At 36.6% G+C, this 24951-nt stretch overlaps 2 protein-coding genes across 3 annotated transcripts; both read left to right on the top strand.

Moving 5' to 3' along the window:
* Positions 1-480: 480 nt before the first annotated feature.
* Positions 481-9569, top strand: LOC105046753 (uncharacterized protein At4g15545). 2 transcript variants are annotated; one of them, XM_010925447.4, is made up of 10 exons: positions 481-1015; positions 1123-1191; positions 5328-5381; positions 5544-5610; positions 5758-5832; positions 5907-6161; positions 6734-6779; positions 6864-6942; positions 7055-7186; positions 7560-9569. In XM_010925447.4, the coding sequence occupies exons 1-9, from the start codon at positions 740-742 to the stop codon at positions 7145-7147; spliced, it is 1014 nt and encodes a 337-aa protein (XP_010923749.1). In that variant the 5' UTR covers positions 481-739; the 3' UTR covers positions 7148-7186; positions 7560-9569. The 2 variants fall into 2 exon arrangements, with proteins under 2 accessions (XP_010923749.1, XP_010923750.1); XM_010925448.4 differs by having other exon boundaries at positions 483-1015; positions 5547-5610.
* Positions 9508-11586, top strand: LOC105046752 (photosystem I reaction center subunit III, chloroplastic). The gene is made up of 2 exons (XM_029265047.2): positions 9508-10306; positions 11326-11586. The coding sequence occupies exon 1, from the start codon at positions 9580-9582 to the stop codon at positions 10282-10284; it is 705 nt and encodes a 234-aa protein (XP_029120880.2). The 5' UTR covers positions 9508-9579; the 3' UTR covers positions 10285-10306; positions 11326-11586.
* Positions 11587-24951: the final 13365 nt, after the last annotated feature.

Here is a 24951-nt window from a genome sequence, read left to right on the forward strand (position 1 = left end):
ATATACATATATATATATATATATGTATATATATATATATATACATATATATATATATATATATATATGTATATATATATATATATAATTTTTTAATTAAATATAAAAAATAAAAATTTATCAAAAAAATATAAAATATTTTAAGAATCAAATAAGTTAGATAGTGAAAATGCTGGTAAGATCATTAGTTTATTTAAAAAAATATTAATAACAGATTATATGATATGTATATAATAAAAATTAAATGGTAGAATATATATATTTTTAAAATATAGGAAGAAATACGTACTTGCCTCAACATTTTGACGGAGGTGGCTATAATTTACTCATAATAATATTACTCCAGCGTGAGGTGGCATGATGCGACGTCTTGGCGAATTTGAATTTTGAGGGCGGAACCGGACTTGCTCCGAACAGCGTATCCCGGGAAAGCCAAAATTCGAATTCGCTGTTCCATGGTCTCACCAGTACACCGAACCCACTATCCGAGGGAGGACAAGAGCGCCAACAGCTCCGAAACAGCAATCTTCGCACGAGAAAAATCGATATATCACTCCCCCCAGATCTTAAGCAACGGCCAAGCGGCGATATCATCAAGGCCGAGGGAGGGAGTCGAGAGCCAGGCAGCGGGGGAAGCGAAATCGATCCCCAAAAGATTCCAATCAAAACCCCCATTAAGCCTTCGTTGGGGTTCTGATATTTTTTGATCCGGAGCTAGGGTTAGGGTTTTACGGTGGAGATGACGCAGAGCGGCAGCGGGACGGACTTCCATCTGCCGGACGAGATCCTGGCGGTGATCCCGACGGATCCTTACGAGCAGCTGGACCTGGCGAGGAAGATCACCTCCATGGCGATCGCGTCCCGGGTGTCGAAGCTGGAATTGGAGAACGGGAATCTGCGGCAGAAGGTGGCGGAGAAGGATCGTGCGATCGCGGAGCTCCAGGACAAGCTCTCGCAGCTCGACCGGATGTTCCAAGAGGCCGATGCCAGGCTGAGAGTTTCCCTTGAGGATAATGTGAGACCTTGAAGCCTCTTTTGCTGCATGTGATAGTAATTTGTTGCTTGTTACTTTGTTAGTTAGGCATGAAGAATAAAAAGATTCTTTTTGATTTTTTTGATTAGATTAAGCTGTCAAAGGAGCGCGATTTGCTGGCTCAGACATCGAAGAAGTTAGCCCGGGATTTAGCAAAGGTGCGATCCGCTCTTCTTTCCTCCATTTTCTTTAATTTAACCTTTTCTATTTAGGTTAATTTAATAGTCAACACATGCAATTTAGTAGTTCTTGATGTTTGATTGGAGTGCTGCTAAAGGTTTTACCTTATATACATAATTTAGTTTTGAATATCTGATGCCCTGATCCATCGAAGGAATTGGCCTATTGCTGCTGGAATCAGGAGCATATGTAATAGCAAAATCCTATCTTTTTATTGAAGAGACACTAATGTGAATTGTGTGGGGAGTCTGAATTTGATCACTAGATTTATATATTATAGTTGCACTAGATTTATCCATATTTTCATTCAGGATCCGTGATGATGGATACAATGGATACAGATTTTTGGTCGTGAGAGGGGAAGGAGGTGAGCATGAATCAGCTATACCTGCATGAATTGAAGAGGGAAAAATGAGCCTAATAAATGCTTGAGAAGCTTGTACCTGCCTGTTTTGGGCCATGAAAGGGGACAAAATGTTGTTTATGTGGCAGAAAGGCAAATCCTAAAGCCATTGTAATAATGTAGGGTAAATAATCTTAATTTGAGACTTTTCTTCCACCATTTTAGTCGATTTATTTTTGACTAGGACTTCAGCACTGGATTGTTCATGTTGAAGTCATATTCTTTTGCTTCAAACTAAAGATTTGGTTAAATTTGATGCGATAGTCTAAGATGATCTTCGGTAAAGGATTGCATCTTTTCACTTAACTCCCATTCACCATGTCACTGTGCACCGTATCAGGTGGCGAGGCACTAGCAAAGACAAGCTTAGTTCTCGTTTACTTCTGCAAAGATAAGTAAATAGCTTGCAATCTCTTCTTCATCTTTATTGGAAATAGCAGCCTTCGATACTCCATAGTGACAACCTACATATTGAAGAATAAGTTCATCTGCTATCATCTTGTATGGTATGAAATGTGCCCATTTGGTGAATCTTTCAAGAACAATACTATGAAGAATCTTGACAGGTTTCAGAACAAAAACAATGCTTTAATTTTTCTAGGGTTCTTGTGATACTAGTAACAGAGGGTCTAGGAACAATTTTCTGAAGGGGAAATAACTAGAATTCTGAAATCATGTACAGATTTTGCCAAATGATTGGAAAGATTGTGGACAGTTAAAAATCGATTAAAAAAAAGTGAATGAAAACTTATAAAATGCTTTTATATATCTACTCATGTTTAAACAAGCATGCAGATGTAAGAACAATTAACCACTTACAACGGCAACAAGAAGTGACAATGCCACTGATCCGTAATCTGTGAGTGTTTCTTCAATAGCTTTTTTGTTTACCATGATTAAGTCACTTGTGAATTGTTGAATGATTGTAATTTAGTGTGTATAGTTGATTACTTGAGAGGATTGCTTAAAGAACCATATGGTCAATGAAAAATTCATGAATTATCCAAAATTTTTTCTGATAATTAAGAGAGAATTGCTACCATGACAAATTTCTGTACTAAAATCCTATGTCCAAATCCATGACCAAGATCATTTCTTTGAGTGGCTTTGATTTTGTAGAACCCTCTACATTTTTACTTCTAGTTGGATTCGATGCATATGGAGATTTTGAGCTAGCCACAACTAATATATTTTGTTGGTTTGCTGCAATCACCTTGATAATCATGAACAACTATTGTCTTAAAAGAATTTTTAAACAAGCAGTATATTTTCATTGCCTCAACTTTTACAAATGTAGCTTGTGTCTTTATAATAAAGCATAAAATTTTGCAAAACTAAAATGGATTTTCTTTTGTGGAAAATTTAAAAATGAGAGATATTGGAATTATCCAAGAATATGATGCTTTGTGCTTTAGTTAGGAACATGACTTGTTGGATGTCTCTTATATTCACCTTTTGTCTTTAATTTCTATTATTTATGACATTAAAAAATTGTACTTTTAGTTTATTTATGTTTTGAGATATACTTTATGTTTCCTTCAATAGAAAGTTCCTTTTGGTTGACCAAAGCCAGTTTTGATATTTTCTTGTTAATCGTGGGCTTGACGTGAGTTCATTGGTGTGCATTTTTTCGTTGGTATTGGCAAATTAGGTCATCGGCTGCAAGATTTCTCAAAAAAGAGAGGATTTCTTTGTCTCATGTTAGACATTGATGCTTGTTTTCGGATGACGAAGTCTTTTCACATAAGGTTACAGTTCTCAACAACTTATGTAGAAGTCTTGAAGGAGAAGAACCTAAGGAGGCGTTTGATATGGGATGATCAACCCAATATCAAGGGTGATGTGGGTGGAGGTGATAAGATCACCGTGTTTAGTTGCACCATAGTGATCTTACATGGTAGTGATCCCAAATTATCCTCATTCCTCAAATCACCACCAAACTCGGTGATGGGACATACGTCCTTGAGGTCAGGAATCCAAGATCACTCGGTAGTGTGATCTTGGGCTGAAATTTGAGGATAAAAATCTCTCAGTCTAGTAGAAAAAACTGATATATCAAAATACTGTTAATATAATATATCAATATTAAATATCTGATATTATATTATATTGATATTATGTATTATATTTATAATATATATTAAATTATAATAATATTATTAATTATATTATTGTCATATTATGATTGAATGATAATTTTACATTAGAGTAGATATATCTTATTTTACTTTATATTTATATAATGAAATTATTTAATATATTAATTTTATTTGCCTTATTTTTCTAATCAAAATAAAATATTAGTATGAATAAATAATATATTATAAGTATAAATAAAAATATTAATTTCATAATAACAATTAATATATTTTTATATGATTAATAATTTGTATGACTAATAAATATATTCTTATAGGACTTATAATATATTTTATTTATTTTTATGGAATGTATGGCGGGAAGTTTTGATATTATATGGCCATTGATTTTGGATTTCCATGGAATACCAAACAGATTATTTGCGGATATTTGGGGATCTTTAATCATTGGACCATGGTCTATTAAATGCGGTGATCTTTGATCATTAGGGATCAGGTCACCTTAGGATTTGGATCATTGTTAGATCACTGTGGTGATTCTATTTGGGTCATCAAATGCCACCTAATTGAACATGGCTAGTAAATTCTTAGATATTATTAAAAGGATTCAGGTTCACAGCTCGATGATATACAACCATCTATAAAATTTTCATTAGGTTTAACACAAGAACACTTGCACATGGTGACAAAAAGACAAAAAAAACATCTTCAATAGAAGCTTCATTCATCAGGTTAGAAAGATGCAATTTTAAGATGTGTTCTTTTAATGCATATGTAATGACACATAAAATAGTGCAGCTGCTTGCAGTAGTGCTTGGTAAATCATAGTTGACCTTCCTCGTAGTTAACTTTGTTTCTTTTAGAAAAGTTTGTGTTATGTTGTTTACCATAATTGGGAACCAATGAATTTCTTTTGAGTGGCCTCTTAGTAGTTTTTGCAGAGAATCCTTTCTGAGATAATAATTTGATCTTTGAATAGAAATATAGAATACAAGAACATTCTTTAGTTAGTTCAATTAACTTTTCAATTGTAAAGTCAAAGCTCCTCGACATAAGATCTTCAGGGTCTAAAAAAGAATAGATACAGAATAGCTTTTTGTATGAAAATGATTAGCTATGTATACTCAGGGTTAATGAAATGGTCTGTGGAGAGTATGTGGGGCAACTGTTAAAAATGAAGTTGGCTGCAAGTTGCACCAAAATCATCTGCATCACAACTGGCAGAGTATTGCTTACATGATGCAAGCAGTCATTCTTGAACAGAGATGTGCTGTCACTGATGCAATAGGTTCTTAATTGATTGACATGTCAGAGCATTGGACTAATGGCCTGTTATTGGTAACATGTCCAGTAAGTGTTCTTTCTTTTATCTTTGCTAGTCTTATTCAAAAATGTAGCCTAAGTTTCTGGCAAGCCTATTGTTATAGCGTAAAAAATTATGTCACTATATGGGGTATGCTAAACAACTTGAGGCAAATTATATATTAATTTTGTTGCAACTTATTTTATGACAGCGTATGCTTCATTACATGCTAGCCATTTCTATCTGGAATTGTCATGTTCTATACCAATTTCTTCATTAGAAAATTTAAGACACTGTTTACTTTGGCAGTTGGAAACATTCAAGAGGCATTTGATGCAGTCCCTGAATGATGATAATTCATCTGTAAGTACATCCAATTATTTGCAATTACGACTCCTGATGCATCTTTAGAAGCTTTCTGTGATACAATTCTCCCCATTGTCATTGAAACTCTAATAGCGCAATGAATTATGATGATCTGATTTTCTTTTTCTTTTACTATTGATCTACTTTTGCTGTCCTTAGCAGCCACAAGAAACTGTTGACATAAGGACCTATGATCAGTCAATTGCCAAAGCATCTTCTTGGAAAGGTTTTTTTGTTTTGGCTTACGAACCCTTTGTTTACGTGTTTGTTTTGCCATATTGAAATCTTTCTTATTTCACACACAAAAAAAAAAAGAAGAAATCTTTTCTTATTGTTGTTTGCATGCATGGCTGCTTTCCTACTTATGCAAAAGATGAAGGGACCCGTAGCCGCTCTGCATCAAATTTAGTCAGTGTATCCGCAGAAATGGGAAATATGATTCAAGATGGTACATCTATAACCTTATATTTTATGATCATGGTCAGAATGACATGTTGATGAAATTGAGCTATCTTGTTACAGCAACGAAACCAGCTGGATCGAAATTCATCACTCCACATATCACCCCACGTCTAACTCCAAATGCTACACCAAAAATAACGTCAACTAGTGGGTCCCCTAGAGCACATTCTACTGCAGGATCGCCAAAATTGACGTCTGGTGCCACTTCACCGACAAAATCTCGCTTTGAAGGGCACATTGCAATGTCACCATGGTATCCATCAAGCCAACAGTCCTCAGCAGCTAGCTCTCCTCCTCGCGGGCGCTCTATGCCAGGTTTATGATTACCAGCCAAATTCATAGTTTAGAATTTCTTTTGGTTGCCTAGGACCATAAATTATTGTGTTTTGGATGATCTTGGACAGAAATGGGTCAATGCTAGAATTACACACTCTAAAGTTGGAAGATAAGGGGAGAACAGTTTTGAAACATGAAAATCTGGAAAATTTAATAATTATTAGTAAATCATAAGATATTTTAAAATTAATGTAAGTATTATGGTATTCTTGTATACTCTAGATAGGTAGTTAATATTATTAAAAGGTAATAGCAATATTTCTAAATAAAATTCACAAATTAGTAGCTAAATGCATAATTTGGAACAATGGATGATGGCAATGTATGCCAAATATATATAGATAATACCATATGTTTTTTGTCTAGTTTGTCTTCAGATAAATTCAAGGGCTTTCATCCAAGTCAATGACCATCCTTTGAAGCTATTCTGAGTTTCACCAGAAACAGTCAACTCGTTTTACTGTCCCATTTTGCTATTATATGTATGGTGATTCATGCTTTATACTACCAAGCTTCTGATAAATTACTTAATGTGTGGTTCAAATTTTCAGGACGCACTCCCCGTATTGATGGAAAGGAGTTCTTCCGTCAAGCTAGGTCAGTACATGCTTTTGGACATGCTATAGTGGATTAACTAATGCCAGTTTGTTATAAGGCTGATCCAATTCTTGTGCATTTCAGGAGCCGACTCTCATATGAGCAGTTTGGTGCATTTTTAGCTAACATCAAGGAGCTCAATGCTCACAAACAGTCGCGGGAAGTAAGTAGTTGCATACTTTGCCACTTGCAGATTGACTCCTTATGTGACAAATATCCTTATCTGTCAAGTCAGTGGTAAGATAATTTGGCACATTCCTTCTACTGATTTGCAGGAAACTCTAAAAAAAGCAGAAGAGATATTTGGTACAGATAACAAGGATCTATATTTATCTTTTCAAAGCTTGCTTAATCGTAGCCTGCGTTAGAGTTTCTCTCAGGAGACATACTGTGGTGACATCAAACTGGTGCTCTCTCTCTCTCTCTCTCTCTCTCTCTCTCGCTGGTTGTGTCTCTCTCTGAGAGATGCGTGAGCACACAAAATCATATGCTAAATGTTATGTCCTTGAGACAAATTCCAATGGGAATGATTAAAAGTTATTTTATGCTTCCTGTATTTACTCCCCCTTTTTTTTTTGGTTTTTGAGGAATGTCTTTACTCATTTGTTGATCAACTTGTGAAGTCATTTTAGATCCTGCTGCCTTTTCACATAATTATTAAGTTTTATTTCAAATGGACAAGGCTTTGCTATTCCGTGCAAATTCTAATTGCCATTATTCAAAACTCATAGGCCATATATGAGAAGTTAACACTTATTAGCATTTGGTGTGTGTTGACAGCTACCAGAATTCGATTGTCCTCCACAAAGGTTGCCTATTGAGTTCATTTCCATTTACCCTACAGAGTTGTCAAGAAGTTCGAGGAAAAAGGTGCTGCTTGATGCAATTTTGGCTGTTAATACCAAAACCTTCGAAAGTTGTGGGCATGACATGGTTTACTAGAGCAAATTTCATCCAGTTTCTGTCTTGTTGAATGGTCTTGTTGTTGGATTTTTTCAAGGAAAAATATTGTAGCCGTGAACTCCATTGCTAGCTTCTCAATGAAAATATATGGTGGCTTTCTAGCTACTCTGAAATTGTGAGAGTTGTCTATATGCTATTGGTAGATTCTTTGAGGATGACCAAGCATTCTGATGATTATTTAACTACTAAGAGATGGCACAGGCAGTCTTGAGGGTATGAAAAATTGGAAATGTCTCTAATCAGTCTGTTGGTATGGGCTTCAGTTCCTGGAGCAGGCTTGTCTATTTGTTTTTTATTCCCGAAACATTTACCGCTGGTTCTGCTGCTTGCCTGTCTGCTAAACAAATTTATTTTGACCTATGATCAAACATAAACAAGTCTTGCTCCATTACTTTGGAGCTGATATTTTTTTTCCTCTTCTGTGCTTATGATTCCCATCCTTCCGCTTCTTTTCTAAGGTTTTCTCAAATTCAGTGGTCTTACGTATGTTCCCTCTTGTTTTGTAATTTTTGTGAGTCTATTCCATTAACAGGGTTTTCTTTTAACAAAAATAAAAGCAATATCCTTCTAGCTCTAAAATATTTAGGTCTATTACCTTTAGTTTGCAGTCTTGTTCAAAAACCAACCTGTATAAAACTCCCTTGTCCTCTGTTGTTAAAAGATGATGATACAATAAAATTGCAGATAGTCCAGGGGAATAATCTCATGATGTTGAACATTTTTGGTTGCAAGCAAATCTAGCTAAAGAGTGGGCCATTTAGTGATATCCCTAATGATATGAAAAATTTCTGAGATGAGAAAAGCGCCTTCAATTCAAACAATGAATTTGACATGATGGCTCAAATATGCTAAAGAGTAAACAATTGTCAACATAACAGGGCATTTACGATCACTTATTTACATTGATTTGGTGATATGTTCTGGAACTTTATATGAAACAACCCACATTTTTCACTCTTGTTTTCAGTCATCTAGATTTTACATTGAGGTTTCATTGTCTCTGTGATGTATATATCTTTAGATTCTGCAGTTTCCTTTAGAAGTTCTGATTCAATGTATGAATGAATCCATCTGCCCCGTTGAACAGATCTGGTGTTTTCATTCCCCTTTTTGCCCTTCTACGATTCACCATATCATTTTTGTTCATTTTTTTTTTATTACATTAGCCTATTAAATATTATTTCCATATAAGTACATCATCTCTACAGCCATCAAGGTAGGGGCGATGCTTAACTTATTTAACCAGTTTAATTTGATTTAATCTATCATAGATTAGATTAATTTATCTTTTTAATAAAATAATCAGATTTATATTTATATTTTTGATCTGTTTAATAAAACAATCAGTTGGAATCAGCAGATTTTTTAACCAATCCTGCATCTCTCCATCAAGGCCATCTGTATGTAGTCTAACCACACTTGATTGCCATCCCTACATCAAGGCCACCATCTGAAGATGATGCAGCAGGACTGGACCAGCTAAACTGAATCTTTCATAAAATATTGTATACATAATATACAACAAAGTTTATTGGTTTAAGCAACTTATAATCAATCAAATAAAGATAACATGGTCTCTGTGGGCTCACCATTCACCACAGCCATGAGATTGAAGGAAAATCCCAGGTACACACCCACAACATACGCCCTCAGCCAATCACCACCCGCCACCTCACACCTTCCCTCGTTCCACCTTATCCCTCCCCTCCCCTGCCCACCCAAATCCTTTTTATCTCCATCTTATCTCCCCTCCTTTTCTTCCCGTCTTCTTTAACAAATCGAAAACAAGAACACACAGAGAGAGAGAGAGAGAGAGAGAGAGAGAGAGAGGAGCAAAATGGCCAGTCTCACCTCCATCCATTCCACCACCCTCTCCAACTCGTTCTCCTCCAAACCCCGACTCGCCCGTCTCCACCCCAAACCCCGGCTCTCCATCTCCTGCGCTTCCTCTCAAACTCAAGAAAACCAAGACGTTTCCTCGTCTCTCAAGACCTTCTCCGCCGCCGTGGCTCTGTCCTCGATCCTCCTCTCCTCCGCTGCCGCGCCGCCGCCGGCCGCCGCCGACATCGCCGGGCTGACCCCGTGCAAGGAGTCCAAGGCCTTCGCGAAGCGGGAGAAGCAATCGCTGAAGAAGCTGGAGGCGTCCCTCAAGAAGTACGCGCCGGACTCCGCCCCAGCCCTCGCCATTAAGGCCACCATGGAGAAGACCAAGCGCCGGTTTGAAAACTACGGCAAGTTCGGCCTCCTCTGCGGCTCCGACGGCCTCCCCCACCTCATCGTCAGCGGCGACCAGCGCCACTGGGGCGAGTTCATCACCCCGGGCCTCCTCTTCCTCTACATCGCTGGATGGATCGGGTGGGTCGGCCGGAGCTACTTGATTGCCATTAGGGACGAGAAGAAGCCCACGCAGAAGGAGATCATCATCGACGTTCCCCTTGCCAATCGCCTCATCTGGAGGGGCTTCATCTGGCCGGTGGCTGCCTACAGGGAGCTCATCAATGGAGATCTCGTCGTCGACGATGCCGATGTCACCGTCGTCTGAGGCAGCAGCCTTCGGAATGGAGGTCAGATACTGAGCTTCCAGTTTTGGTAGCCATTTTTGCCAATTATCTACTGGTTTTGCTTTTATTTTGAGGTTTCTTTGTCAAAGATCGGATTTTTATTATCTTTCCTCTCGTAAGTATCATCAAAGATGTTTCTTTTTAAAAAATAATTGTTTTCTGAGGTTTGGTTCTGCTTCTCTATAGGCTGAATTTCAAAAATGGCTTTTTTCTTTTTTCTTTTTTTTTTTTTTTTTTTTTTTTTGTCTTCCTTCTTCTGAATCCTTTTTTTTTTGTAACTTCTGTTCATTTTTTTTTTTTTTAAAAGTTCTTTTGGATGAAAAGTTCTAGAGATCAGTTTGTATTAGATAATGAATATTATTGTTTAGGCGTCAAAGATTAAATTTTTGTTGGCCTCATACTTGGTGGTGATGAATCTTTTCCTTCGATATCTGATATTAAATGGTGATTCTGCTTGCTGTTTCTTTTCTGTTTCTGCAGTTTTTTATACTTGAAAATTTCTAATAGTTTTGGATAATTTCTATTTGAGCACTGTATAACTATTGTTTGTAATTTTTCAGGCATTTGATTATTTTTCCTCTCATTGTTCTTTCAGATTAAGAGATTTTAGGGTTTGTTTTATTTTTTTCACAAGCAATTCAATCTTTTTGGTTTTGGTTTTCTGATATACAATTCTGCATGGGTTGGGATGTCAATGATTTGCTTTGTTTATAAATTCTTCTCCCTTCTTTCACAGAACCTTCAGGACTATATAGAATCAGCTCTATAACCTTCGGCGGATTTGATGGAGAAAGGCTTTTAATAATGATAGTGTTTTTATTTGTTTCATTTTTATTATTGCGAGTGCGAGCCTAAATCTTTGGTTCAGTTATCCTTTTCTCAATGATTTCAAAGAAAGGGTGCAAGCTGGTCCAAAATTGGCAGGGGAAACTCTTCCAAGATTCATCTTTATTATGTGTATTTTTATAATTTAAAAAGTTGCTGACCACGATAATTGTGTCTCTTCTGCTCTAATGTTGCAGTTGTGTATGGAAGGATGGGGAAGGCATTCTCTCTGGGTTTTATCACAGGAACAAGCCTTTGTGGAAAAAGTTGTGTTGAAGTTTAAATTGTATTTGTACTATGAGTCTGTAATTTCATACATCTTCTGTAACTTCATTTATCTCATGAAGCCAACTGATCACTATTTTACTCTAGTAGTCATTCTCTAGCAAACCTCAGGATTTGTCTGTTTATAATTTAGCAGTATATGATTAGAAAGTTGCATGGGCTATTCCTTTAAAGTAACTTAGCTTGTTGCCAAGTATTATCATGCTTGGACTCACCCTCCCTTGGAGGCATTATGTTTGGTTTGCATGAGAAGCAATTGTAATGGAGAAAATTGGACTAGAATATTATGCTTTTCCTCATGGAACGATATGCAAATACAAAATGGCGAGCGCGATTCTTGTTATAATTCAGCTTCAAAGATGAGAATAGAGTAGATGAAAATGAAATTTCAGATGGAAGCAGCACATGGAGATTTCAAGACAGTGGTCATTTTGAGGCTTTGCCTACAAGAGAGAAGTAGAATCTATAAAGCATGCTCTTGCATTCTGAGGACAAGGCTTGGCTATGTTTCTGTTACGGTGGAGATCTAAGGTAGATGATGAAGTATGTAAGTACTATTCCATTAAGCTATGTAATAATGTAAGTATTGACAGTTTTGTTAAGGCAAATCCATACACTGATGTCTGATCTTAAGTTCATCCAAATATGGGGGAAGGAGAAAATGGGGTCTAGAGGGCATGCAGTTTTGGAGGAAAGAAAAATAGATGGGACGGCAGGGGGATATGAACATGGTGGCCATGGTAGATCGTGTAGGGAAGCTTTGTGGAATAGAAGGACAGATAATTTAGGAAGAAATAAAAATACAGTTGCGCTTCTACTTTGATGGGTAAACAATTCATCAAGGATTCATTTCTTTATGGATAAATATTATAGAAGGATAAATATTATAGAAAAATTGGTTAATTTTTTATTAACTAACTTATTCATATTCTCAGGTTTTTCTAGGTGGATAAATTATTTTTCTATGGACAATGTTTATCAATAAAAAGGGAAGAAAGTCTTACCTACCTAGGTGGATAAGTTATTTTTTTCATCAAGTGAAAAAATAATCTTTTTATTTAATTTCTAATATATCTTAACTTTATATTTATATATTATATATATATATATATATATAATATATATATATATATATATATATATATATATAAACCAATACTCTGTGGAGGAGCGTTGGGATGTTGTTAACTCAGCTCCTCAAATAAGTTTGGTTATGCCACTTAGACAGAAAAGTATTGAAAACCTCCATCAATTTAAGGAAGCCCTTTATGAAATGTCGCCATCCGAGCCCTCACGGCTTCATGCGAGCACCGATGAATCTTAGCCACCGTCCAAGCTTCCCTATTCAACTGCTCCAAGCCGGTGTCCGTGCGAGCATCGGTGATCGCTCGCGATCGAGGCCAGGGAGGGGATGTGAGGGGCGTTGGCGGTGCTGGAGTGGAAGAGGGGAGGGGACGAGGGTTGGTGGCGTCAGAGCTAGGTGAGGGGAGGGGCAGTCGTCGGTGCTCGCACGGAACCGCGGGGCTCGGGTTCAACGAGATTGGGGGAGGAACAGGAGGGGACGGTAATGGAGTGGGGCCGCGGAGGGCAGGGGAGGGGAGGGTGTTGGTGGCGTCGGAGCCAGATATGATGCGAACAGCCGTTGAGAATTATGTCCCAAAGTCAATCGTTATCTGTTGACGGTTGTGCTTATCATTATAATTGTATATGAATTGTTGAATTAATAAATATTATTTGGTTTTCTCATCACTGTGTACATCTCATTTTGAACTTCTGTTATGTGATGAAGTCCTTAGGACTATTTGATTTGATTAGGAGGATATATTGTTTAGTCTTAAACCTTAAGTTTATGACCAAATGATATACTATTATTAGGATGATAGCTATATCAAGTATAGTCGTTGTGTGCCATATACATTGGTTGTCTCTTAACCAAGAGTGTGGAGATACTGGCATGGCATGTAAGTGAGATGTAGGAATACATCTCACTGAACGTGACCAATTACTAGCATCTGCTGTCAAGAGTAGCTCGCAAGGATATGGGTATAAGTGTCTCCGACCTGAGATCACCACGGTGACTTGCAAGCAACTCACTATGCTTTGCCGGACTATCTGAATTTTTAATTCAGTGATGAAAGATTTTGACATAGTCAAGTACTTGCAAAGTCGGTGTGTGAGTCAAGATGGAATTGATCCTCCGAATAAGTAGGAGTTAATGTATCAGTGTGTTTTAATTCAGTAAAACTTGGCCAGGGTAATCCATGTGATGGATTTTAAAATTAAATATAATGTGGATGATCATATCAGGGTTGACAGTTAAATCTAGGTCACCTTGAGCATTTGGATCAAAGAGATGAATTATACGGTAACCATATGCCAATAGGTTCTTGAATGATGCTTTGCAATCTTTCGACCTATCCGGACGTCGGGTATCATTCTAGATAGTCACTTTGATTGGTATAGAAGATTTGTTTCTATATTACCGTTAGGTTCGAACCTATGAGGTCACACTCAAAAGAAGTTTCTGACTGATCATATGGCGATCAACAATTAAGAATCGTTCCAGGAAAAAACAGTCAATCGATTGATGATTAACTCTGTGCAAAAATTGCAATAAATCAATTCGTTAATTGTTGATGAATTATAGGAGGATTAATTAGTAGTTAGATGCTAATTAATTAATTTGATTGAACATTGAGGTTTGATCGAATCTAATTGAATTGGATTCAATTTGGTTTGATCTGATTAGGTTATGAGATGACCTAATCGCTAAGGGATGTTCGATTCCTGATATGATTAGGACTTGAGCTTGATTAATTTTTGATTGATTAGAATTTGATCAAACTATTTGCTATCTAATTAGATTAGATTTATGGTCCAATTGGGTTTAATCTAATTTGGTTGGGTTAAGAATCTAATTGGATGAGAAAAATAATTCAATTCGAATCCCTTGCACCTCCTTTTTCTGCACCTCTTATTCTTCCATGAGAAATATTTTATTGATTTTTTTCTTCTCAGAAGCTTTCCACATCCTCATCTGAGTCTTTTTGAATTAAAATTGGTTGTTTAAATTTGAGTTCAAATTGGTTTGAATTTGAATGAAAACTAGAGTCCAAATTGAGTTGGACTCTCCTCTTCACGCCACCACATTTCTCCATGCATAAAGTATTTTTGCATGAGATTTTTTTGCACCATTCTGATATTGGTCGACCCTCTCTGAGTTTATAAGATAAGAATAAAGTTTGTTCAAAATTTAATTCAAATTTGATTTGAATTGGTGATAAGGATCAACCAACACTTGAATTTGAACCGAAACTATCTTATTCTTATCCTTATCTTCCATGGATGCCAACCTTAAAAGGAATCAGTTTTGTGAAGATTAAAGTGATTTTTGGGTGAGAAACCTGAAGAGGGGATGTAAAAGTTGAGAGTGGGTTGGCTTCCATGCATGAGAAACAGAGGAAGTGTTCTTCCTCTCGGCGTGAGCTGTGGGTTCTAGGGTTTCATCTCTAGATTTTGTGAGAAGAAAAATACAAGAGTGAGTCTTGTCCAATCTTCACACCACTACCTCCTCATAAAGCTTCATCTTTTATCTGAAGAGTCAGAGATCCAAAAAAGGAGCTTGGATCAGCCATCCAGAGCCTTCGACGTGAGCTAGCACTCCGGAAGGAAGATCCGATCAGAGCTTCGAGTGGATGATCTTAGAGGTCGGACGACCTGTGCGACTGCTCGACATCAGTGAGAGTTTCTACCATACTTACCAGCAGTGAAGATCATGATCCATGAAAAGGTGATGAGTTTGAACTCTAACGGAATAATCTAAAGTTAGATCAAATTCAGGGCATCGATGTGATCGATCAGTTTTTTATTTTATATCAATTTTATATATAAATTTTTTATATCATAGATCTTAATGATATTTAGATCTGATCTAAGATATTTAGAAAATTAAAATATTTAATTTTTATTATTTTCTATAAAATTTTAAAAATACATGCTTTGAACTATCCATTTTTCTTCAGATGGTATCAGAGCAAGGTTTCTTATGACATAATTTTTTTTACATAATAATCTAATTTAATTATTTAGATTAAGATCTAAATAGTTAATTTTGAATCTGAGTAGTATATAAGTAACTGATATGGATAGATCCTCATAGCCATCCGTCATAGGAGAAATCAGGATTTCACTATCCTATTTATCCATTCGATGGATCTCCTATGCGTGTAGGAGTGCTGCACTGATCTTTTCCATGATGATGAAGCAATAAAAAAAATTTTAAAATTTTTATTTTAGATCTGAAATAATATATATTAGATCTAAAATTAGATCTTGATCATTAATGATTGATTATAAAAATATTTTATAAAATTAAAAACTATTTTCAAATACTCAAATCCGAACCCATATCAGCCCAAAACTTAATTAGAATTAAGCGATCTAGATTTGAGAATCAAAGATCTAAGGCATTAATTTCATAATCTATGGTTAATGGGTTAGCTCGAGTCAAGTCTATTTAACTGGGTTAGACCTAGGGTTAGAAATCATTGATAATGGACCATGTTAGTAATTGATCAAATCTAATTAAAAGTTAATCTGATTGGATCAATTTCTTCTCTTGATCAATTTCAATAGATGTAGTTGGTCAAGTCATGTCTTTGATTAGACCAATATAGACTTTGATCGTAGCTCTGTCGAATCCAAGTCTATAAGTTGATCAAATTGAAAAATGACTAACCAGTTGGTGTCTAAGGTAAGTATGGCAGCTTTGATCGTGGTCATTAAATTGGAGCTACTGCATAGATTGATCTATATCGAGTTAATGGAATATCCCTCCATCGATCTCACTTACCTGGCCAATATGGTGAATCATATTTTTGATTAGATCACTTAATGATTGGAGTTGACCCATGCTAACTAGGAAATCAGTTGACTGATTTAGGTGCCCTAGTTCGACTTGTCTTGAGTCCTCTTCATGACTTGTGAAGTCAGTGGAGAATTTATGACTGGTTGGCTGGATCAGTTTTATCTAATCTTCTTTAATCTGACTTGATGAAGTCAGTGGGAGGATTAAGATTAACTGGTCAAGTCTTTTCTTATCTCTCAATTCAACTAATTAAATCCTCTAAAATTATTAGGTCCTAAAAATAAAATAGTTATGGTGATAACTAGATCATAGCCTCCCATTAAGTTGGGTGATAATGAGTCCAACGATTTAGATGATCATTGGAGGCGCCACACGTCTGGTGCTCATCTGGCTGTCGGAATTATCATTCATAATATGTTGTTTTAGTTGTGTCTTTCTGATGATGGTCAGGTTGGTCGAGCCACACTCGAGCCTGGTCACTTGTTTGTTAGATACACTAAATTTTGGTATGTTAATGGTTGGACCTAACCAGAACTTTCAGTGGAGGGCCACATGCCTGCTGAAGAGGTGTCTAGGCAAAATTGAATACTAAAAATTATTTGATAAAAAATTGGTTAAGAACTATCATGAGTACACAAGGGTTGCCGAGCCACACTCGGGCCCATGTGCAGTCCATGTGATTCTAGTACCCACTAAAAATTAGTGTAATTCTCGAATTGAAGGTAGAGCTATCAATTCGAATAAAATAGTAGAGAACCTTTAGACTAAAATCCATATCTTTAGCTTAATCAATTCATATACTAATTAGTTTTGATTTTTTTTTACAGTTATGGCCACCACCTTGTCACTCCGATCACTATTAGATAGTGATAAATTGATGGGATCAAATTTGATAGCTGATATCGAAAACTCAAAAATATCCTGAGCATGAATAGATCTTATATGTGTTAACTGATCCGACACTGAGAGCCAGCTCCAAACGCACGTAGCTCGATCAGAGATACTTATCAGAAGTGCTCAATGATCGAACTATTTCATTGTATTATGCTGACGTGATGAATGATGAGTTTAGCCATCATTTCGAGAATGCTCACCACAGGATATGTTGCAAATGTTGAACGAGTCCTTTGGCACACTGACAATGTTGAGAGGCACAAGACTAGTTTGCCATCTTCAATGCTCGAATGAGGAAGAAGCATCAGTCACTGATCATGTATTGTACATGATCGAGATGATTGAGCACCTAAGCAAGCTTGGCTTTTTCAATGAGCAATTGGGAAAGATGCTATTCTGAACTCTCTGCCCAAGTCCTACCTCCCTTTTCTTACTCATTTTCGGAATGACAAAGCCTGCATTAACTACCATAATTTGCTGGGTTGCTAAAACTTTGAGAAGATCACCAGCTCCAAAAGGAGTCAGTGAATTAGTGGGAGGGTCTTCTTCTGGACGTCGACCCTTTAAAAAAGAAAGAAGAATAAAAATAAGAAAAAGGTGCAAGTACTGGGGCACCCAAGCCCAGTCCAGACCAAGAAAATCCAAGTCTGATAGAGTCAGCAGAATGCTTCTACTGCAAGAAAGAGGCACTGGAAAAGGAATCATCCTCAGTACATTCCTCCTTGGATCCAAACAAGCCAAGAAAGAAGCAAGTTGTTGCTGGACAAGGTAATTATATAATAACACCTTATAATTTTCAATTTAATTTCTTAATTTGATTCTACTACTGGGTATTAGATACCAAAGTCTTTTAATATTTATAATTTGTTGCAGGTCTGCAGTCAGTAGGAGTTTGAAGAAGGCGAAAGGTTCCTTAATGTTGGGATGAAGATCAGTTCAGTTCTAGCGTTAGGACTATTAAGCTTGTATTCAAGTCTAATGTAATTGTTCTAAGTGAATGTCACTTTTTCCTTCTTTTTTATTGAATATTATTTCTGTAGGCTTTTGACCATGTACGGTTATAAATTTTAATAAAAAATAATTTTAATATCATTATGAATGGTGTTAATGTGATGAATGGACAGCTGAACAATGGTATTTACATATTGTCACAATCTGTTAGTGTAATGTACACATCCAATAAACGTCTAGAATTAGTGATGTCTCCGATATCTATCTTTGGCATTGTAGGTTAGGTCATGTTAACAAGAACAGAATAAACAGGTTGATACAAGAAAAATTTCGAAGTCAGTGATTGTGAATCACTTCCAACCTGTGAGTCCTGTCTTCTGAAAAAATGATCAAGTCACTTTTTACTGAAAAAGTGAGCGAGCCAGTGAAGTTCTAGGTCTGATATATCTGATGTATTAGACCGATGAACACTAGTCAGAGGTGGATATTATTATTTCATTATATTTACAGACGATCTATGAGGTATGGAACGTCTACTTAATGACACATAAGTTCAAATCATTTGAAATATTCAAAACATTCATAATGAAGTAGAGATAATAAATTGAAAAAGTATTAAAACTTTTCAATCGATCGAGGAGGAGAATACCTCTCCACTAGTTTCTGACATACTTAGAATGAATGAGATTCTCTCACAATGGACCCCTCCTGGAACACCACTAGCATAATGATGTATTGAAAAAGAGGAATCGAACTCTGTTAGGCATGGTTCGATCCATGATGGCTTTGCAAGTCTGTCAATTTTTTTTGGAGATACGCACTCGAATCGGCTTGTTATATTTATAAAGTTTCAAGTAAACAACATGAGATGTGACAGGGCGTAAGTCGGTACTCACTCATCTTAGGGTTTGGGATGTCCGGCTTATGTCGAACGTTGAAAACTGACAAGCTTAGACCTAGGTCTGATAAATATCTATTTGTAGGGTACCCAAAAAGATCAAGGGATATTACTTCTACCTTGTGATAAACAGAAGGTGTTCGTCAGCAATAGGACAGTCTTTCTAAAAAAGAAGTTTCTTGGTGAAGGAACTAATGCCTCAAAGATTGAACTTGATGAAGTTCGATCGGTAAAAGAACCGACACAATCTAGTAAATCCATAGAGTCGGACTTTATTAGATCAAATTCGAAACCTATTGTAGAAATATCTTTAAGAAGATTTTATAGAGTACCGCATCAACGCGAATGATACTACGGTTTCTTAGTCCGGGATGGAGATCCAGTTGAACTCGATGAGAACAATGAAGATCCGATCACCTATATGGATGTGATGCAGAGGTCTGACTCCGATAAGTGGTTGGAAGCCATAAAATTTAAAATGAAGTTCATGAAAATCAACAATGTATGGATATTAGTTGACCCATCTGAAGGGATAAAACCCATAGGGTGTAATTGGATCTTCAAAAAGAAGAGAGATGCAGACGGAAAGGTGGAGATCTATAAAGTCCATCTGGTTGCCAAGGATTACCGTCAGTATTATAGTATTGACTATGACGAGATATTTTCTTCCGTGGTAATGCTCAAGTCTATTCAATTATACTTGCGATAGCAGCACATCTAGACCATAAAATCTGACAAATGGATATGAAAACAGCCTTCCTAAGTGAAGAACTAGAAGAAGAGATGTATATGATACAATCTGAAGGTTTCATATCTATAGATGAGTCTAAGGTGTGCAAGCTTCAAAGATCCATCTATGGACTTAAGCAGGCATCTCGGAGTTGGAACATGTATTTTGATAAAGTGATCAGAACGTATGGCTTCATTAATAATGGAGAGGAACCCTGCATATACAAATGAGTTAATAACTCTGTGGTAGTATTTCTTATTTTGTATGTCGATGATATTTTCTTAATCAGAAATGACATCCCTGCATTACAGAGAATAAAAGTTTGGTTGTCATCACAGTTCTCCATGAAAGACTTAGGAGAAGCATCCTTCTGTTGGATTTTGGGGTTTGATGCATCATATGTTTTCAAAACTTATTTCTAAATACCCATAGAGAATAAGATTAAAATAATTTTAATCTAATTTTGCATGCATAAAAATATAAAACCACATGGATCTATTTCATATGTGAAATTGATATATGCTGAAATTAGATTGTGATCAAATCACAAACCTATTTGCAATCTCTTTCTTCAAACTAGATCTGAAAGAGAAGAGGCTCTCTCTTAGCCGCACAAGTATCTGACCTCTATGAGTATCCACTCGAGATCAGCTGGAACAGTCCTCTTTAATCTGAATTTTGTTCTCCAAAATTCAGCCTGCTGAATCTGAACGAAGCCTGGATCGCGATCAACACTTGATCTTTCTCTTGATCTTCTTCTTCTCCTCTTCTCTAGAGTTTTCCTTCTATGTGCTACTACCAGATATAAGAAACCAGCAAGGAAGAGGCACCCAAACTTCTTTGGGCATGGAACACCTTGGGACGTGCGTCCCAGGAAGGGTGTTAGAAACCCAAGAGAAGAGAAAGGGAGAGGAAGAGAGGGATGGGGAGAGCCTTTGGGTGTGAGGGGCTGCTGTTTTGATGCTCTAGAGATCTTAGGAGGTCCTTTAAATAGGCATAAGGATTGAATCCTATTCAATCTCATAATACAAATCTACTTGCATTAGGATTCCTATTAACTTAAGTTATCCAACTTACATTAGAAGCCCATTAGGCCAACAATTGAAGCCCTTGCACCCATAATTAGACACCCCAAAACATACCCAAGAGATGCCCATATGAAAACAAAAGGTCCTCTAATCAATGGACATGCTCAAATTGATCAAATCAAGGTGGCACCCATAATAACTATCAAGGAGATTCATAAGGGACTTGCACCCTTAATTTATGTGATCCATAACTTAGACACCCAATAATTGAAGTCTCATAAATTTATTCATATAGGTTATTAGCAGTAATTAAGTTAGAATTAACTTATCAAATAAGTAATCCAACGGAAAGAGAATTGGGTCCAACATGTGCTAGCAAGGTTACCATGAACCCAATAGATTTCTCTAAACCCAATTGATACTTCATAAGCTCAATTACTTATTCAGCCTAATTCTTTGTTGTGTGACCTCATAGGTTCAATTCTATCTGTAGTGAGACATACAATGATCTCTATCATCATATCATTGAAACTCTTTTTCAATGGATGGAATAATTTTACTCTAACTCAACAAGATTGTCGATCCAGAACAATCCTAGTGAGCTCTCACAATCCACTAGTGACACCTAGCAGTATGTAGTGGCAATCCAGTAGAACTGAAATAAATTCTAGTTAGTTAATGTGATTCAGTCCCTCTATCGTGAGTCCGACTAGATGAAGTCATAGATAAATCGTCAAACCTCAACATCGATCATATGATAGATTCAATCAGCTTAAGTCCATATGTGATTCTATGAAAACTCTTTTCATCAATCACACTGCTATGGCCATAGACTTAAGACTCAGCTCTTAAATCTCATAGGACTACTCTCTTCTGCTAGGTCGATAGATCCATCTTGATGCAACCCCACTCTTACAGTGACAACTGTCCCAACATCCATACAAGGCTCTTGAGACCATGTTGATGTGTCAGTCAAACTCCAGCAGCCTCACTGTGAGCAGTAGTGTCATCTCAGGTCAAAAGATCAGTCATACAACTGAGCATCGAGAAAGTCACTAACGAGTGAGCAGACATCCATGTGACTTCTCGTGTTGGTCACGCTCAGTGCTAGTTGTTCTCTAACAACCACCTGCACTCTCGCTCCAGTGTCTCTACACTGCAGACTCGAGATCCATCTATCCGAAAGAAGTGATCCATGCACTGGTCTATCCGATCAATCACCATCCCATGATGATCCTATGACCAGAGCAATTTAGGAATCAACCATCAATGACATATGCTCAAATTCTCAACTCTTTGAGAATATGTGTCATCATCTTGTTAATCCCTTGGATGATTCATGGACACATAGACATGAATGTAATATAACTGTCCAATAAGTATAAAATCATGTCCTAGAGATATGAAATGTGTCAGTCAAGATTGCTTCTAGGCATACATCCAACAATCTTCACTTGCACTAAAGCAATCTGTCATGTACCAAGCCTATCTTCACAAGACAGGCTATAGTCTTAGGCTAGCCAAGTGACTTACCAGTGGATCATCCACATCATATGTGAGTTTGCTCTCTGCACCTCTATATATTTCTACTCGAGGTAGTCGCGTGTTCTGCTGTTCTATGTGCTTGGATATCTGGTGAGACTAAGCTCCTTAGCAAGGGCTATGTGCCATTATCTTTGCAGTATAGTGTCACGCATCTGATGTATGACAACTAATTTGCAACTAACATTACAACCAGAATGCATCCTACACATCTACAGTGTACTCAGCTTTCATTGATCGATTATTTAGAATCCTTCCAAGATATGACATAGAAACATCCATGATGTAGACATTCTACCATCAACATTAGACATAAAGTCTGAATTGTGTATCCTCCCACTCTTAGCTTTGATCCTTCTCGAACATGTCCTCAGTTCTTCTTAAGAGCTTAAGATATTTTCACACAATCCAGCCTCACAGTCTGGATACAACTGATATCTACTTGTGACAATCACGGTATAATCAGTTCAAGTACTTTATGCATACGACTATGCCGAAAGATAGCAGACCCTCTTCGAGATTTCTATGCTGAATACTTTCAGCATCCGATCTCTGTACTTTATCTGTGAAAACACAAGCATCCAATTGCATCTTTCTTATAGATCTTTAGGATGCTCACTTTATGTCTTTCATGGAGAAATCTATATTCAACCATATTTTAACCGATGTCAGTATTGGACACTCCACTGACCTTTTGAAATCATAATTTTCATATCTGATCAAACAATTTGATCATATCATTAAAATGAATGTTCCAACTCCAAGGTATTGTGGTCTTTGTGATCACCTATCACAAGAAGTGAAATCCATAGGCTATTCCATATAGAAATCTTCAAAAGATTTCTACTCAGAAAAGCTATTTCACATCTTTTCTTAGAGTCGATATCTCACATCGCTCGTTGTAGGTTCTGGGATCATCTCTATATTCTCTATCTCCATGAGAAATAATTTTTCTACATCTCTGTTAAGCATACTCAAGTACCTTTCGAGAGGATTGAGATCCTACTATGTGTACGAGATGAGGAGGAATACATATCTACTGGCTCATGATTAATATGTTCTTAAGGTCCAAGGCTCCCTGCTCTTCAGAGATACTCTCTTAGAGCTTAACTTTCCTTCCACTGCTTCATCTTGGTTAAACATTTTTTAAGAAGATAGCATTGAGTCACAATCACATTGTAATCCCATCGAAAAGTAATATCTCAAACTCTTTTAGGAAGAGCTTTATAGATCTATCCTCTAACATATCCACCTACTGTCTAGACACAGGCTGGATATTCCTTGAATCTCAAATAATAAGATTCAGTTCTCACCATGTCATATCTTATATGGTGTGGTAGGAAAGGTTTAGAGAGAATCCAATTCATAGAAATAAAGCATGTTCTAAAGAAATATAAATAAATCAGTAATTTTATTATGATCAGATCATATCTCATATAGTCCCATGACTCTTCTTATCTCATTGAGCTGAGATTTACTAAGAGGGGTCCAATATGAAAAATATCATTTTATGAGATAATCGAAAAATTTTTCAATGGTATTGCATCCTCGATCCGATCGAAGTACCTTCAAAATTTTTTGATTTTTTCTCTACTTACATCTGAATTCTTTGAACTTTCAAAAATTTCAGATTTGTATCTCATATATAAAGTAGAGACAACTCTTGGTTAGCACATCACATGGGCTACACACATCAAATATGTACAAGGATAAGTATCTCATGGTCTTTTTTCTTGTCCCACAAGAGTAGCTTGGTCATATTTTCTCAAAGAGATGATCACAAACTAGATTTGACTCAACAGTCAATGAGCCAAGCCATATTTTTTCAGTTTGTTAATCATTTCTTCTCCAATATGACTTAGCTATAGGTTCACATATACTTTAAATTTTATCTCAATTTTGATCTCTCAATCCAATGATATTCACTGATTGCTCAATTAAGTTCACATATGCATCAACATGCAAATGATAGAGACTGTCTCTAAGAACTAAATCCAAACGATGATCGTAAAGAAGATATCCATGGCCAGCAGCAACTGTTGCCCTATAGCAATTCAAGGATTACTTCCTCAGCCCTCTACCTTTCCATCACTCTACACTAGAGTCTGTAGCTCAACTAGGAGAAGAAAAATCATAAGGACAGTATTGAGCAATTTTGACATACCTATCTAGGTGTGTCTTTTTTCTTTAGGCTCTCCAGTATTTACTCTGAATCTTTCAAGGTTCTTTGTTATCAACACTTTGACCAATTCAGATAAAGTGCCATGATGGTCTTTCATATGGTAGTTTACCATAAAACTATCCATATAAACTAATCAGAGATCAAGGATCAAATCCATAAGCAATTTCCTTATGCATGGTCATGTCGAGCCTTTTAAGCTCTTTAATATCCTCGATCATTATCAAATAAGATCATAGACTGACTTCCATCATGCATCACATGCACTGTGCGACTCTGATCACCTCACAATACTTGTGGATGAATCAACATGTCATTGGCAGTATACATGTACTCATGCATAGCACCTATCTTATTATCATTGTCCATCCACTGTAAGTATAGCTCGTTGACTATGGATTGGACGGATTGTTAATATTAGAATAATCTGATAGAGAATATTATTTAAT

The sequence above is a fragment of the Elaeis guineensis genome, chromosome 6, assembly GCF_000442705.2.
Source record: "Elaeis guineensis isolate ETL-2024a chromosome 6, EG11, whole genome shotgun sequence".
Lineage (NCBI taxonomy): Eukaryota > Viridiplantae > Streptophyta > Magnoliopsida > Arecales > Arecaceae > Elaeis > Elaeis guineensis.

Coding starts and splice junctions, on each gene's coding strand:
- LOC105046752 (XM_029265047.2), top strand. CDS start 9,580: ATGGCCAGTCTCACCTCCATCCATTCCACCACCCTCTCCAACTCGTTC.
- LOC105046753 (XM_010925447.4), top strand. CDS start 740: ATGACGCAGAGCGGCAGCGGGACGGACTTCCATCTGCCGGACGAGATC. Junction 1,016..1,122: donor GAGTTTCCCTTGAGGATAAT/GTGAGACCTTGA, acceptor TTTTTTGATTAG/ATTAAGCTGTCAAAGGAGCG. Junction 6,162..6,733: donor TCGCGGGCGCTCTATGCCAG/GTTTATGATTAC, acceptor TCAAATTTTCAG/GACGCACTCCCCGTATTGAT.